Here is a 17,428-nt window from a genome sequence, read left to right as displayed (position 1 = left end):
CCCGACTGTAAGCTGCGCTGCATGGTCACGGCTTTCATGCCTCTCCTTTCTTTACTACAAACCCTTCTGAGCAGTCTTCCTGTTTACACTCTTGCCTCTTCCTGTCCATCCCAGCTGGAGCTGAGCGGTGGCTATTTGTAAAACAGTTCACTTCCATCTGTCTGCTTGGCTCTCTTTCTGGTGAATCCAGACTCCTTCCTGCAACACGTCTGGGCTGAGCACACCTGCCTGCCCTTCATTTGCCCCACGTCTCAAGTTTCTTCTCTCTCTCTCTCTCTCTCTCTCTCTGGTTTTTTGAGACAGGGTTTCTCTGTGGTTTTGGAGCCTGTCCTGGAACTAACTCTTGTAGACCAGGCCAGTCTTGAACTCACAGAGATCCGCCTGCCTCTGCCTCACAAGTGCTGGGATTAAAGGCATTCACCACCACATCTAAGGTTAAGGTGCTGCTGTTCTTCCTAATGACCAGCAGGCAAAATTTCCCAAGACTTAAGTTCCACTCTGAATTTTAGAAAAGTCAATGATAATTAATAGAGGTTTAAATTTAATTTGCTTTTATCTTTATTTTTGTATTTGTTCCTATGGTATAGTATGAATTATACTTTGAACAGAAACATAAAATGTGAATTTAAAAAAAGGAGGAGTTTGTGGGTGGTGGTGGTGCACGCCTTTGATCCTAGCACTCAAGAGGTAGGAGGATCTCTTGAGTTCAAGTCCAGTTTGGTGTAGAGAGTAAGTCCTGGGACATCCAGGGCTACACAAAGTAACCCTGTCTCAAAAATGATAATAATAGCCGGGCGGTGGTGGCGCACGCCTTTAATCCCAGCACTTGGGAGGTAGAGGCAGGCGGATCTCTGTGAGTTCGAGACCAGCCTGGTCTACAAGAGCTAGTTCCAGGACAGGCTCCAAAACCACAGAGAAACCCTGTCTCGAAAAACCAAAAAAAAAAAAAAAAAAAAAAATGATAATAATAATAAATTAATTAATTAAAAAAACTAAGTGTTACATTTCCTATATACTTTATACACATAAAAACTGGCATTTACTTAGAGGTCTTATAGCCACATCAGAATATTCTGTTGAACTTAAATCTGGAAACCCAGTGTGACTTCCTGATTCTGCTTGGAAAGGTCATCTCTGACATTTGTATCAGATTTTATTTCCCACAGGAATCACCTGGAGGCACTGCAACAAGCTAGCGCTGTCTCCGAGCAGAGCATCGGATTCAAGGTTCGAACAAGTCTGCAACAAGTAAGTTCGGAATCAACCCCTCATGCAAATACCAAGTTCCGAATCAGCTTCTCGGCCCTGAAGCCTACGGCAACCACCCTGATGACTTTTCTTTAAGACACAGCCCCAGCTATCCTTGCACTCAGAGACCCACCTGCCTCTGCCAACCCGCCAAGATTAAAAGCACAGGCTGCCACGCCCAACTTATCTCAGTAATTGGCAGAAAAGAAGGACTTCTCACCCACTTTCAGGGGTGAAAGGCTGTTTAATTGCTCTGGGCTGCAGCTTAGGCACTAAGGGTTCCCAACGAAAAGCTATGGCCATGCAATGTGAACTTTTACTCTAAAAATGTACTCACAGGTTTATTAGACTTCATTTTAGTACTAGAGATATTACGGAAGTAATTTATGTCCTGAGATCAGGATTCATTACCAACCAGGCCCTAAATTTAAGACTGTAATGACTTCCTCTCTGTATTCCCATTAAGTTATTTTACAAGTCTTAATATTAAAGCTTAATTATTAAGATGAGATGACAACCTGAGTTATTTTTAGAAGGTAGATAAAGATAGATCATGATCGTACCAGTTCTTAGCATCATAGGAAAAATCTAAACAAGTTAACAAGTTTATTGAACTTATTATAACCCCAATCTAAGGCACACACATATAGAGTAAAAGCAGTCTTAGTGGTAATTTGTATAAATTCTGTATCTACAGTTAGAAGTGATGGACTACAACTTCCAAGTAGTTATCCAAGGTACTCAACTCCCTGAACATGCTTTTCTTCACGTATGACATGGACCAGAATGATTGAGAGAACACACACTAACGCCACAGGCACCTTGTAAAGTGTACCGCTGGCCAAGTCACAGTAAACAAAGCTCTCAGCAAACCGAAGAATGTGGCAGGGTTTCAGTGTAAAGAGCTGAAGTCCAGGTTGGAGAGGTGCCCAGAGGTGCAGGAAGTGAACCACAGGCTCTCATCTCAGCTTTAAGGTCCTGGTCCCGAGACTATGTTGGGAATCCTTGGTAGAGCAGACCTCTACTGCCTGAAAAATAACTATTTGTCTGCAGAAAATATGATTAGAACAACCACAGAGCAACAAGAGTTTTAGAAACGGCTAGTTCAACAAATCTCTAAAAGAAAATAGTATCTCAGACTTGGCTTTATTTATGGTTTGGCTACCACTTAAGTAGTAAATGTAGTCAAATTTTGAAAAATAAACTAGAAAGAAGTGAGAAAAGGATCACTAAATGAAATGAAAAAATGCCATGTAGAATCAAACCCAAACAACAGACTTTTTCTCTTATGTACACAAATTGCTGTTTTCAGATATTTAGGAAAAAAAAACTCTAATCAGAAAACATAATGCTTGGACGTTCTTTTCTTTTGGTTTATTTAATTTGAATACATGTCCTAGTGTGACCAACACACAGGAAATCCCAGCCCGATCAACAAGTGCGGCTCTTGCACCTGTCAAGCAATGCCGAGAAGTAACGGAGGAGAAGCAACTACTAAATGTCAGTCTTAATCCTCTTCAGAACTGGAATCATCCTCCTGGTCAGAGAGTTCTGGCACAGGGAAGCGGAGAATGGCAGCTACTCCCGTCAACTGGCCAAGCTGTTCCCCAGACACATGGAGACTGGAGAATATCCGAACCGTGCCTGCATTGTCTTTCACGCTGTCCACCAGCCTGACATACCGGCTGCGGGTGGCCACGTCCTGATGCCGGAAGAGCTCATCGCTGATGAGCAAGGTGTCGATAGCCAAGGCTTCGTTGGCCCTCTCCACCTGCTTGAGTCCATAGAAAGCTCGGTCAGGCTCGTGCTGCAACATTTTATAGAAGTCATCCAAGGCTTTCACTTCCCCAGCAGCTTTCGTGTCCGAAAGGCGGCTAGCTACGGTGGGGTCACAAAGGGCCTCTTTCAGGGAGTACTTGTGTCCAGAGGAGGCGTGTACCTAGAATCACAATGATCAAAGACAAAGAATCGTTGAAAGCGTCCATTAATCGGCCCACATGGCATAAGACAAAAGCATGAAGAAGCGTTACCTATTTAAGGGCTTTAGCAAAGGTTACCTTAGGAAGGTGCTAGATACTACACCTATCTCTACTAATTAGAGTCCCAGCTGAACCGAGTTTTAAGCCTTCTGCTCCTCCCAGTTCTAAAACATCAGGAACCACTCATAGCAATCCCTCTGCCCACTCTTAGCTATCTCTGGGTAAGAGTCTTACCTGAAGGAATTTGGAGCGGTTTTCCAGGAGCGTCTTGTTGTCCGTCTTCACCGCCTGCTGAAACATGTAGTCGCAGAACTGCTCTCGCACAAATCCCGGGCTGGCCACAAGAACGCACTTGACAACGTCAAAGTTGATGTGGCGCTGGATGGCCTGGACCACCTGTTCATAGAACCTCTCCAGGGCCCGGTCATGCTGGGAACAGTTGCCTTTCCGCTTCCTGGGGATGTTCACCTCCACCTTGGCACGGGTGAGGGTCATACTGGGCGTGACTAGGCAGACGTGGGCGAGGCCCTCTTGCATGACGACAGCCGCCACATCAGCACTCCAGGCTGGGTCACAAGCCTGCTCGATGCGCTCCAGAACCACACTGTCCCACTGTTTCTTGGCCAGGGTGAACTGGCGGTTGGGCTCCAGTTCGATGGTGTGGTAAGCCCCCATCTTCACGTACTCATTCTCCTGGATATTGGTCCCCTTGACTCGCAGCTGGCAGGCTTGGGAGTCAAAGTCGATGGCCTCCACGCAAAGGGTGAGGGTGGTGCGGACACGGTTGCTCCCCACGCTGCCCGTGGAGGACTCGGTCTGGACCTTGCGGATGGTGGAGGCGCGCAGGCTGTCGCCCACCTGCACTAGATTGTAGGTGTGCCACATGTCCTCGGGCTCCTCAGGGACGAGGGTGACCTGCCCCGCACTGTCCTTCTCGATGTCCTTCCTCACCAGCTTCATGACCTTGCCTGGGGCTCACTTCAGAACGGGAGGCGCTGAGGGGGTCCCCAGGAGAGACTCAGGGTGCGGGGCGGGGGTATGGTCTAGACTGGGAAGGGGACAGGAAAAAAACACTACCTCTGACTCCTGCAGCCCGGAGCAGAGCTTTCTGCCACGCTTTTCCCTGTCTCCGCGCGCCGATCCACGCTGCGCGGCAGATTCCCCCCACGAAGAACACACACGACCCGGTACTTTCAGTCACCGGCCCCGCGCAAGTGGCTGACGCGGCGATCGCGCATGCGCAGCCCGCCTCCCGGCGCACGTTTGTCGTCCCGACTGGAGAGGCGGGGCCTGAGGTTTGCGCGCTTACGCAGGCGCAGTAGACAGAAAGGCGCACCCTCCGAAAGTCAAGGGAGGCGCTAAGCGGCTCTGGCCGCGACTCTTACAGTGAAGCTGAGCTCGGATTTGCAGTTTTCCCACGCATCCCTTTGTCCGAGAAATTGCGGAGCATGTGAGAGCTAGCATATGTATTTAAACTGAGTTTGTCATTTTGCACCTCCTTCCTTGATAGGGAGCCAGCTTCAAAACTTACATAAAAGTGAAAAGCCTCCTCAAAAGTGCACTTAGTTCCCAAAGTCCAAACTCTACCCGGTCTTGCTCATTCCATACTGGCGCTCAGACGTGACGCATGCTACTTGGCACTGGGATTTCCAGAAGCAGTTTCTAAGAACCAGTCGTGTTCGGTCTGGCCTCAGCCACATGCCCAGCTATTTTCTGTGCCTAGTAACCCCGTTTGCAGGATTCCGTTAACCCAGATGTTAAAGGACAGAGCCCAGAGAGAGCAGAAACTATGCGTGGAATGTACCCCTGGTGGACCTCTATGTGGCTTGACCTGATGTCCTGGGAATCCCAGAATTGGCAGGCAGTAGTCTCGGAGGCGCTGCTTTGTGGGAGCTGGGCTGCAGTAGATTAGCACTGATCTGCCCTGCCAACGACTGGCCAAAAGCTGAGGCTATGGGAAACGGAGATAAACTGTCACTGTTTCCCTGTCTCTGTTCTGTCTATCTCTCATTCCTGTTTTCCCCTTCCCATCTTCCTATCACAGCATCCCTAAGTCATCTTGCCTTCTTCCTCCAAAGCCAGCAGCCCTTCACTACACAAGACACTGGGTTCACTAGATCCAGAAAGTGGCTTCATAGGCTCCTAATGAATGAACGGATTTCATTGACCTACAATCAAGTTTTGAAAACTTGGCGAGCACTTTCCCACACTTTTCTTATCTTTTCATATAACGAAAATGCTACCCTAATTTTTAGAAAGGTAAATGAAACTACACGGAAGTTGACAAATACCTTCAAGAGACTATAACTGGCCTTCAGATTCAGGCCTGATTAATTACACACCGTGTTCCACCAACCACCTATCTGTCTTTTGTATATCTAACCATCTCTGCACACATACGTTACATGCTGTTATCCCCCACCACCTTCTTTAGCTGACACCTTTACCAGTTCACTGTCGACAGTCTGGGAATCAGCCTGGAAGGACTGAAATGCATTGCCCACCCCCGCCTCAGCATTTGTTAAATATTAAACTCATTATATTCTTTGCACACAGTTTTATATCTACTCAGTCTAGGTGATCATTGTTATTTTTGAGAAATCTTTACTTTAAAAACATGCATGCATTTATTTCTAATTTGACAGGCAGAAACTCTATAACAACTTTACTTCCTATTTCCTGATTCCTTTAAGTGGTAAGGCAGACATCTTTGAACTGATTATTTTTTACAAGGTGGAGTCTCATGTAGAAGATGGCCTCTAACCGGGTATATAGTAAAGGATGACCTTGAATTTCTGATCTTCCTGCCTTCACCCCTGAATGCTGGGATTAGAGGCCTGTGCCACTATATTCCCAGGCTTTTATGAGGCTCAAACCTGGGGCTATGTAAGAGTTCTGCCTACTGAGCTAGATCCCTAGCCCTAGACTACCTTTTAAAATGTCATAAAATGCACCCTCAGTGGTTGAGCACATCACAGTATTAAAGACATAGTTTGGTCAGAAACACATTCTGCAACAGCTAGAATGGTTAGGAATTTTCTGTTTGTTTTTGTTTTCTTACTTGAACTTAGTGTTGAGTGATCAGATACCCCTTCCAGTATTTTATGTTACCTTTAGTACATTTTAAAATGAATAATGATACTGTTATTTTAAGTTATTTGGGGTCGCAATTCCTAATTTAAATCACAAATCCTTTTCAAGGTGAAGTGCTCTGTCTGTAAATGTTGCACTCTCGTTTTGAGGAATGTTTTGTTTTGCAAGGAGAAAAGCCTTCATTTTCAGTGTGTTCTAGGAATCTTTATACTGTACCTGTTCATCCTGTGGTCAGTACTTCCTATGTCACGTGGTTTCATGTACCTATCCGGAAAGAGCCCCTGAAATAGCTCATCCTAAAACCACATCCAGTTCAATTTGATCTCATGATCTGGCCTTTTCGAACTCTGAACCGAGGATGTTTTCTTTCATGTATCCTATGGTCCTGGTAAAGTCCTTTGTCTGCATTGCCATGTGCAATGGTAAGCTAGTCAGGGGAAAAGTGTGACAGCCATACTAATCTTCCAGATGCGCTTTAACACTCTGATATTCTTATCGAATGATTTCATTTCACATAAACATGACTGTCAGAAACTACTATGGTTATGGGTGGTTTTATTTCCATTTTTTTTTTTTGCCAAAGAATCAAGACCTCAAGGAAAAAAGGACCATGATTTAGTCTCGCTGCTTGAAGCTGTCATTTGTGCTTATTGACTTTTAAAAGCAGAAACCTTCACATGAATATTTCTAATTATATCTCATTTTCCCATCATGTTCATATTAATCTTTCCAGAAGAAAAAAGTCACGATGGCGCCATCAAACAACTTGAGTCTGTTGTTTCTGGGCAGATTGGGCTGGATGTCCAGAGAGCTGGAGCTCTCTGCCCTTCACTTGTTTGCACTGTGACATTTGGCCCCCTCAGTCTACTGGAAACTCAATTTCTTCTACTTGAAGACCGAGGGAGCTGAAGTCAGTTGCTTCAGCTACAGTTGTAAAGGTTATGCTGGGTCAACTTAAGGAAACTAACACTGATGATATTTGTTTTCAATCTCGTACACTCGCTTAAATCCAACTCTTTCTGAAACCCAATTTAGTAATTTGGGGTTGAGGGGTTGTGCACCAAGAAATGGTGTGAACTGGGCCCACAAGACAGTGAGATGGCTCTAAAGGTACCCACTGCCAAACCTGAGTTGGGTGCCCAGGTAAGAGAGAAATGACTATGGGTAGCTGTCCTCTAACCTCCACGCCCACTCTGTGGCACACTTGAGCTCCCCCCATACATGTACACACAAAATACATAGATGACAAACAGGTCTAAAAACACAAAAATTGGTAGACTTGGGAGGCATTTTTAAGCTGGAGTCTGCCAATGTTAGTCTCTAGGCATTTCTGCTTTTTTTCTCCACTTTATATCAAAAACAGATTGTTCCTCTTCTCATATTGACAGTCTTGATGCTCTAACAGGAAAATGCTTGCTGGTCGATTTGTAGCGTTCTGTAAACAAGGCACTCTGGTAAATCTCTAAGAATGCTTAGCTCGAAGCTAGAAATCAGATTCCCATGGAAGTAAGTGTAAGGATGAATCTGAACAGGATCGCTTCGGGAGTTAACTGTCGTGGGAGTATCCCCTGTCCGGGTTGTGTGCAGTTGTGTACCGCAGCACATTTCCTAGCTGTGCTAGCGAATGCAGTGCCTCGTGTGCCTCCTTGTTTGCTGAGCTGGGACAGTTCCTGTTAAAATAATATGCGAGGAATTGGATTGTATGATGGCAACAAGGATTCTAGGCTCTTGAAGGATGAATATTGTGCTTAGAGACCTTGTGCAGAGGCAGGCGGAACTCTGTGAGTTGGAGACCAGCCTGGTCTACAAGAGCGAGTTCCAGGACAGGCTCCAAAGCTACAGAGAAACCCTGTCTTGGAAAAAAAAAAAAAAAAAAAAAAAAAAAAAAAAAAAAAAAAAAAAAAAAAAAAAAGCTTTGTGCCTAGCACTCATTCCTTTTTATTTATATAGATTTGTGGGAGGGGGCATTGTTTGTGGTTTTGTTTCCCTTTCAGGTAAAACTTACTTTGCTAAAGCCCCCCCCCCAGGAGTATATCCCAGCGTTACTTCTCTGTGCCTGTTGTGTCTTCCAGACCACAAGCCACCTTCTTTATTCCCCAGCACAAGTGATGAGCTTGTGTTGATAAACTTTCATGGCACACACAAAAAACTGAGTGGCTGTTCTCTAATTTAGAGTTTTTAACTTAACCATCATTGAAATCTTAAATGTAAGAAATTGATTTGCATTTGATGCTGTTGCTAAAAACATACATAAGACTACACTTAGGGCAAACATCTACAAACCTATTTCAGTTTTAAAGATAGCAGCACTTACGTAGGAAAACAGTGATTTTAAACACATCTTCCTGAACAAAGCGTTACAATATTTTAAAATAATAAGTGACAGTTAAATTTATTTTACATGGTTTAAAATGTGACCTTTACAGCACATACAAGCAGTGAGAGCTCTGGTTATGAATATCTGGGGACAAACGTTATTTTTAAAAAAGAAAGTATGCCAACTTTAGGCTGTACAAAGGCTCCTTGGTGACCTCTACAAGCAAAGTGTGTGACAGGGAGGGCTGCTCAGCTAATTATAGGGGAAAGGGGACAGGGAAAAGTGGGAAGGCCTTTTAAAAGAAACTTCTTATACTCACTATTTAAGGTTTCTTTTAACTACAAATGCTGACGTGGCAAAGTCAAATGTCTGGTGCCCACCCACCACCCACCCCACCAGCCCCCACTGCCACCTCTGTGTGCTAGTGTGTGCCCATAGCCACACACATGGGAATGTGTGTCTCTCTGTTTGTATGTGTCTGTATAATACAGGAATAGTCTGCCAAAAATAGCATAATAAAATGTTTAACGAATGTTTTCGCAGCTAAAGGTCTATAGTTAGTGAAATAATTTTCAGAATACATTTAGCTCATATTAAGGCGGTGTGAGCACTTGTAGAGGTGTCGGGAGTTCAGTCATCCTCGGCTACAGAGTAAGTCTCAGACTCATCTGCTCTACATGGGATTTCCTACACACAAAACGTAATTTATAATAAAATTTGAAAACCATCTGAGTCGTCTGACCTAATGCAATTTAGATGCTCTATTAAAAAAAATTAAGATTTGTCATTTATTTCAGCAGGTCTCCAATAAGTCACACAGGAATATGTGGATTTATTCCTGATATTTAAATTATCATTTTCCATCTATCCAGGGAGATCTTTGTCATTTATAGAAGTCAGGTTGTTGGAGAAAGCAGGTTCTGGACATAAGCATGTACACATTTCTATTTCTCTTAAAACTTTACTGACAGTTCCAGGACAGGTTCCAAAGCAACAGAGGCACCCTGTCTCAAAAAACCAAAAACAAACCACAAAACCTTTACTGGCAGAAAAAAAACCAAGTAACACATAGCTGACTTTTTAAGTCACAGAAAAGATCAAATTACAAATGGGTCCTTCATACACGCCCAGTGCCTCACTCAGGAGCATGCCGGGAAGTCCATAGTCTGCCACCACTGGAGCCATTGATCCCCAGCGCTTTCTCCCCTTCCTCCCAAAGGTAGCTGTCCCCAGGCAGCTCTGTTTGGGAGAAATGGTGAGACTGCAGATGCCGGAGGGGCAATCATGCCTTCATCATATACAAGATTGGCAGAGACAAAAACTGAGAAGAGGGATCACCCCAGTGCTGTCTTAGCGTCTTTGAAACCTTAAGGTCCAGTTTTCATGTTTGATTTTCCTTTGCTGATTTTGTTTGGGAAGGGGGTTGTTTTGTTTTGAGAGAGGGTCTCACTATGTAGCATTGACTGTCTTGGAACACAGCATATAAACTAGCCTGGCCTTGAGTTTCTAGAAATCGACTTGCTTCTGCCTTCTAAGTGATGGAAGAGTGGCACGAGCTACCATGTTGAAACAAGATGCTGTCTGCTCATGGACAAAGAAATGCGACAGTGATGGCCCCGGCAATAATTGTGTGTTGGGTGTAATATTCCATGTGCCATTGTCTTTGTCATTTCAACATTTCTCTAATAGGATGTTGGTGACAACCTAGCAAACTACAAACTGATTGTTTCAGTGCTCACATTGTCTAGTGCGACATCACATGGTGCATTCTTCATTAGTGGGTGGGTGAGAAATGAAATAAAAAAGGGAGGGCATGACTATTCCTAAGGATAGTGGAGGAGAAAGTGAGGCCATGTGAGGAGGAAAGGCGGGGAGAGCCAGGACACCAAGAGGCCATGAGGGTAAAGAGTGGACAAAAGGGCCAGGTAACCAAAATGGCTTCATTATATAGGGGAGGGTAACTAGGAGAAGGCGGATTGGGCTGCAGAAGTTTAGGGTAGAGGGCAGTGTATGCCAGCCATACACTGTAACAACTAAGGATTTGAGGGATGTTGGGAGGACCTGGAAGCCATTTTGATATGGTTAGCAATTATCCCAAATTTGAGACCTAACAGTAGTATTATTCATTATGGTCAAATATGGCCAAGAATATACTTAAAGGGACAGGCTCATCTTTTATGTAGTTTAAAAGTTTATCTATAGTCCATTGTTTTAATTTACCGAGGAAAAAGTGTCAATTAGTCTTAGATACTAAGGGTAAAACATACACAGTACTTAGAGAGCGTACAAGCTGGAAGACAGCTACCTATTTCATTATCGTGTCATATGGTGTGGGGTTTTATAGAAACAAAGGTGCTGGAGCACGCTGGTGTCTGCGGAAGCGCAGATCGTCAATGAGTCACTTGGAAATCACGTTTGCACGGGAGTTAAGGATCTATAGCAGAGGGAGCAACTGCTCACGTAAAGGCCCAAAGGCAACTTCAGAAGGGTTGGCTCACAGATGTCTGAAAGGAGTTCAGCAGCCTTGAGGAAAGGAATATATTCATCTCATTTGCCTCTCTTGGGACTTTGCTGTCCTTGTTTTGAGAAGATATACAGTTCTGCAGTCACAGAGGGCCCTGAACAGGCCGTCTATCTGACTTTAGCACTGGGCAACGGGTCCAAAACATCTTTCATCCCAGTTGCTCAGCATGAACTCACACACGTGATTTTGTGCTTCCTGTATCGGAAGAGCAGTTATGAAGAAGAGGGTTTGGGTTCTAAGTCTCGGAAAATGTATCATACAACTAATTTATTCTATTAACAGTAGAACAGCATGCCACACCATGGTGGACACAAAGCAGTGGCCTTGGGGACAAAATACAGTCCCCAAGGACTCCTCTCTAAGAACCTCCTTCCTGTAACCACAGAACAGATTCCACCACCTTTCAATAATTTGTTCTGATTTCACATCCATCGCTTGATCAAATCATTAAGTTAGAACCTCCGTGATCTAATCCTCTTTTGAAAACGTAACCCTCAGAGACAGTCGAGAGGTAGGTCTTACTTATCTTAATATTAACCATCAATATTCGCATCAAGACCAACTAGAACAAAACTTGTTTGGTATATATATTTTTTCCTCTCATTGGCTTGTAACTAAATAAATAAAGAACTCCTAGCGGATTCATTATTGCCTTCGTAGATATCATAATGAATAAGAGAAACTTCCCCTGAATTTGGTCTCTCCTGCAGATGCATGGCTGCTACTGGGTTTCATTCATTTGCTTTGGATCAGTGACTGCCTCCCCGTGTTCAGCCACCTCCTCACTGGACTTCACTGTGAATAGGAAATGCTGGTGTGGGAAAGAAGACTCAGAAGATGATCCATGCTTCTAGGGAGGAATGGCCTCCACCAGGGGCGTTTCTAGATCCTGGTGTGAATGAACTGAGGTGGAAGTAATCTTGTTTAGATTCCACTTAAGGGAGAGTGTACTATCGTTTAATTTTACTATACACCGATGATCATGGAAATAACACTTGTTTCATGACCTAGATATGGCCTTACTCAAGTATTCTAGCCGTCTGAGTTTGCATCTGACTCATAGAATTGAGAGCAAGAGGAAAATGAGCTTGCATTTCGGCTCTGTTTGCAGCAGGAAACTTGAGGTCAGAGGTGCAAATTGAAGTCATTTGTCACATATTAGCTGTGAGACTTTGACCGAGTGCATTTAACCTTAGTATTTTTTTGTTTGTTTTTCATCTTCAAAATATGGAAGATATGTATGCAAACTTTTACTTTTTTAGATTAGGATAAAACATTACAAAGATCTTGGCCCAGGGCCTTTTGTGTAGTAAGGTCCAGTGTTAATCTGTGCTAGTTATTGTAATAATCTTTCTGGAGGGCAGAATCTAACCATTTGGGTATTTCCAGTGATAGCAACGGGCAAGATATTACATGGAGAAGGAGAGAAGGTATATTTTATTTCCTCTATTTCTTCTTGGCTGGGCTTCAACTTTGATCCAGTTGCTATCTTCCTGGATCCAGCACTTTGATACAGCAGCCTCCTTCCAGTATTCAGGTTCCTCAAGGCTTCTTTTCAGGTCTCCTGTTTCAAGTGATTTCTATCTACCTTGCTTATCCAAGGAGCCCTGTCTTTGTTGGTTCCCTAAGGCCTCCTTCAGTTAAAACAGCCCTCTGTGTTCGCCATATATTACACTGGGAGTCAGACATATCTAAAACAGTGAAAATGACTTTATTTAGGTATAAATGAGAACATTTTTTGGCAAATCATTTAATGTATGTTGGAAGAAACTAACCCAAGAAGTTGTAAATCCTTGGGAAGTTATTCAGAATGGTGGTGGTTTGTTATGAACTATGCATAGCTTTGAAAGCTGGAGAGAGTTTGTTTAGAAGGCAGGGGGTAGTGGGAAGGAAGGGTGGGTTCTTTTGTAGATGCATAAAACAACAAGATCATATCGACAGTGGCAAGAAGAGCAAGAGGATTGTGAGCGGTGGAAGGAAATGTGGTTGGATGTAGTGGATGTTTTGTGCAAGGGTTGGGAAAGGCAGAATAGCAGTGGCCCGCCAAAGATGTCCTTGCCCTACTCCATGAATGCTGAGTATGTTACCTTAGATGAAAAAAAAAATGGATTTGGCAGATGTAATTGAACAGGGATCTGGAGAGAAGTACCAGATCGATACAGGGACCCTGGGCAGATAGACTTGGAGAAGACGTGACCTTGAAGGAGTCAGAGAGGAAAACTAGAAAATGCACTCTAGGCCCTTCACAGGAAATGCCTTAGGAGGGACCTTGATTTTATCACAGTGTGACTTAAAACCTACAGAACTGTAAAACAATAAATATTTCATATTTCGGTTTAAGCCAATAAATCAATGGCAACTTGTTGCAGCAGTAATAGGAAAGGAATATAGGGTTCTGATTTGGGCAATTGGTTGAGAATTTTGGATTTTATCTGAGTCAACCATGAACTACCTCACAGGGTCTGCTTAAAATAGATACAGAGGATTAGAAGTTGGGAAACAACATAAGCTCTCTAATATCATGCGCAAGTGGGTATGTCCATAAGACACCAGGTTAAATGCAGTTCTGTAAATTGCTGAGAGGTTTCCAAGTATGAGCAATTGATAAGAGAAAAGTCTGACCTGAGATCCTTAATGCCATCTTGTGAAATGGACATAAATATACTACACATAAGGAACCTGTCCTCCCTGGGTGAATAACGCTCTGAATATTATACACACAATAAAACTTGAACATCCTTTAGACATATCTTCCACCTTTTTTCCTTTAATTCTCAAACAGCCATGAACTTGTAACTCTGTCATCCCCGCCCCTCCTGGAAAACTGTCATTCTTTAGAGAATACACAGACCTCACTTCTGCAGGGACCGAATGTTTGGTTAAAAAAAAAAAAAAGAAAGATACAGCTTGACTAATTGGTAAACAACTCAAATTTTGCAAAACAACAAGATCCAATCTCTGAAAGCAGGGATTGGAAAAGAACCCCAGGTCAAGCTTGCATCAAGGGTCACGGCCATAGCTAGTAGCTGAAGCCATTCCCTGATCTGTAGAGCTCTTCAGAAGTTACCACTGCGTGGATTATTGAACTTTTCCTGAGGAGTGGGAAATGTGTGGACGGAAAAGCCCATAGCTCATCAATTTCCCTCTACCGCTTCACTGCGAGTAAAGACGGGCTTGCTGATGATCTATTCTTAAGTGAACCTAAGGGTTCTCAGTGGTTAATCACCCAGTGCTGGGTTAACTGACCCGGTGGTTAACAGTCAAATGTGAAATTAACTAGTTAAGCATGGCAGCAATGAAAACATCAAACAACTGAATATCATGGCTTGTTAAAGACAACCAGCAATTAAAGGGCTAACTAGGTGATAATCTGTTGCTTCTAGCACCTCCCCCCACCACGGGCTCAGTTTCACCTCCCCAACTGGAAATTACTACAAAGGTTGTGACCCCAGCTACTGCTGCCATTTGGACAATCCAAACGTCTCCCAGTTTCTCGCAATTGGATCTAACACTGCATTTCAACCGTACTAAGTCTTCTTGAAAACACATTTTGTATTTGAAAGACTGCATTGTGATAATTGGATACTAAACGTTCCGATTTCAGAGTTTTCCGCCTCTTAGGAGCTCATGTAGAAACGTCACATTGAGACAAGAAGTAGTTTTGCCTGTCTTTCCTTGTTCTGTAGCAAAAAGGGTCCTAAGTATTAAACAGGAAGAACATGCTATAAAGCCCGCTTCTGAGCGACCCTAGGGCAGCAACATAGTACACTAGTCAGGCGTCCCCCGTTACTCTCCTTTCCAAAAGTTCAAATACTTAAAACACAGCTCACAACATAAAAACAACTTTAATTCGAAAAGCCTCTTGTACTTGGAAAGTTCTCAGCATTACCTCCCTCTCTCTCCGGCTGGCCACAGGCGCTCCCTTCAGTCCTGTGACCTGGCCGGTCTACCTGAGAGCCTGTCCTGTCTGATCCTCTGTTACGTGCGTCATCACCCCTTAGGCGAGCCCCAACCAAGCCCCACTAGAGATGATCAGGAAAGCAGGGTCGCTCACCGGTGAGGAGCCAGCAGCAGGCTACAGTGACCTCTGGGCTGGCAGGGCGCCTGGGGACCATGGCTGGAGCACCGCAGTTCCCTTGACGTGCTGGTTCCTGGGCAGGAGCTGGCAGGAGCTGGCAGGACCGGTCGCTGGTGCCTTGCACTCTGGGTCACTTGGGCGGTCTCTGCGGGTGTCCAGTGGTGGCCCCAGAGGCTGCAGCGCCCAAGAGTCGCCGAGGAGCGATTTCCTGTGTTTTGGTCGAATGCCTCTAAGCCCGCTCCACGCTTTTCACATCCCAGACCGATTGCCACATCTCCCGCCCCTTCGCGCGCTGGTTCTCTGAAATCTCACTGGCAGCCTCCCAGGCTCTATCCGAGACATGGACAAATAAAGCCAACTTCGCGGGATGGTGTTTAGGCTAAAGTCCACGGGCAGCAGCAAAGCAAACCTTAAAGGGACATCTGCCTTACACTAAGAGGGCGATCTTGCTTCAAGTACCAAATCCTTAAGGTGGTGGGGAGGGCGGGACTGGACTTTCAGGAGGTGTCGCCAGCCTAGTGGCCCCGCCTTCATACCCCCTGGACTTCGCTCGGATCTGGGAGGAACACTTTAAAAGTGCCCGGGCTTTTACCCCTTCAAGGGAAGCTGCTTGCCTTTTTCCAGCCGCGCAGAAGGGATCAGTCCAGCAAGGAAGTCAGCGTGTCGGATAAATCCCTTTCTTGTCACTGGACGCCTGTACTTGGCCATGGATCCTTCTCATCACCGGGGCGTCCTCATCTCAGACAAGCGCTGCCGAGGGTTTTGCTTGATCTTTTAAGAAGATTCCTGATTAAAGGAAGTTATAGGTTATGATTTTTTTGTGTGTGTGGTTTGGGGGTGGGGGAAGAGAATAATACTATGGCAAAAGGAAAAATGAGAAACTAGACTGTGGGTGGGCAAGGAAAAATGAAGGAAACGGCAGTGGGGAGGAAGGTTGTCTCCTTAGAAATGGAATGTGGGCTATTTTGTCTACGCTAAATTAGGATGTTTGAACACTGGAGACTGACTCTAATAGAGAACTCAAGGTACTTATTTTAGTTTTTTTTTCCTTCTTGTATGAATACATATTAAGTCATTTCATGCTACTTCTTTCTAGGAGAGGTGGCCCGGAGTTAGTCAGCTTCTCTAGCAACGTCACTCAAGATTAGTGTTAGTTTCAAGAAATACGTGCCATTTTCAAGTGCCTCAGCACCTTAGAGAATTTCAAAGAAGGGAAAGGAATGGATGGGTGGGTTTGTGGTTAGAGCCCTTTGCAGAAATCAGTCCAGCTGGGCGATGGTGGCGCGCCTTTAATCCCAGCACTCGGGAGGCAGAGGCAGGCGGATCTCTGTGAGTTCGAGACCAGCCTGGTCTACAGAGCTAGTTCCAGGAAAGGCTCCAAAGCCACAGAGGAACCCTGTCTCAAAAAACCAAAAAAGAAAAAAAAAGAAATCAGTACAAATCAGCAAATACTGGAACATCCCTGTCTAGCAAGAATCGGACCAAACCGATGCCACCCGAAGGAGGGCCCTCTTGTCTACATGACAAAGCGGCTTGCACAGGGCTGGAGGGGCCTGGATGCCCTTAAGCATCACTGAGTAAATGACAAATGAAGAAACATGGCAGCTCCAAGGGGAAAGGACAAATGTTAAGGAAGTTTAATGATCAAGAATAGGATGAGCTGGACAGGTGTGGTGGCACATGCCTCTTATCCCACCTCTCAAAGCCTGTGGGCAGGAGAACTACGGATTCAAAGGCAGCCTGTACCCCAGAGTGAGGCCCTCCCTCAAAAGCAGTCAGCAGAAGTTGAAGAAATGGAACCTCATTCCTGTGACCCATTAGTCCACTGGCAAGAGATTCCCTTTCTCATATATGCTTCAGGTGATTCTGTAATAAACACGAAATAACACATACATACTGGGTTTGGTTTTCATGTCTTCTCTCAGTTCCAGTTTCAAAATTGCCCAAATATCTAGAAAAATAGTATTCTGTGGGATCATAGTTCATTCCCACTAGACATTACTCGGGCTCCCTTACCTGCATTCAAAAATCTTTCCAAAGAATGACTTTCTGATGTACATCCCATGTCCCCTGGTTAATCCACTGTGTAGCTTCTGCCTGTCTGTAAGAGCCAATGGACTTCACAAAATAACCAGTAAGTATTAATTAATGCTCAGGCACTTCAAACTCATAATAAATACTTTCCAAAT

General features: G+C 44.5%; 2 protein-coding genes across 2 annotated transcripts in view; both read right to left on the bottom strand.

The window, feature by feature from the left end:
- Itga1 (integrin subunit alpha 1) overlaps positions 1-15,670 on the bottom strand; it is a 146,274-nt gene extending 130,604 nt beyond the window's left edge. The window contains exon 1 of the mRNA XM_057789503.1: positions 15,216-15,670. Within this exon, the coding sequence (XP_057645486.1) occupies positions 15,216-15,276 (61 nt within the window). The 5' untranslated portion in view covers positions 15,277-15,670. The remainder of the gene's footprint in view (positions 1-15,215) is intronic.
- Pelo (pelota mRNA surveillance and ribosome rescue factor) lies at positions 1,906-4,426 on the bottom strand. The gene is made up of 2 exons (XM_057789504.1): positions 3,462-4,426; positions 1,906-3,187 (listed from the first exon to the last, which is right to left on the bottom strand). Exons 1-2 carry the CDS (start codon positions 4,185-4,187, stop codon positions 2,756-2,758), a joined length of 1,158 nt encoding a protein of 385 aa, XP_057645487.1. The 5' UTR covers positions 4,188-4,426; the 3' UTR covers positions 1,906-2,755.
- Positions 15,671-17,428: the final 1,758 nt, after the last annotated feature.

This window comes from Chionomys nivalis, chromosome 15 (genome assembly GCF_950005125.1).
Source record: "Chionomys nivalis chromosome 15, mChiNiv1.1, whole genome shotgun sequence".
NCBI lineage: Eukaryota > Metazoa > Chordata > Mammalia > Rodentia > Cricetidae > Chionomys > Chionomys nivalis.
This window is presented reverse-complemented; position numbering and strand designations above follow the sequence as displayed.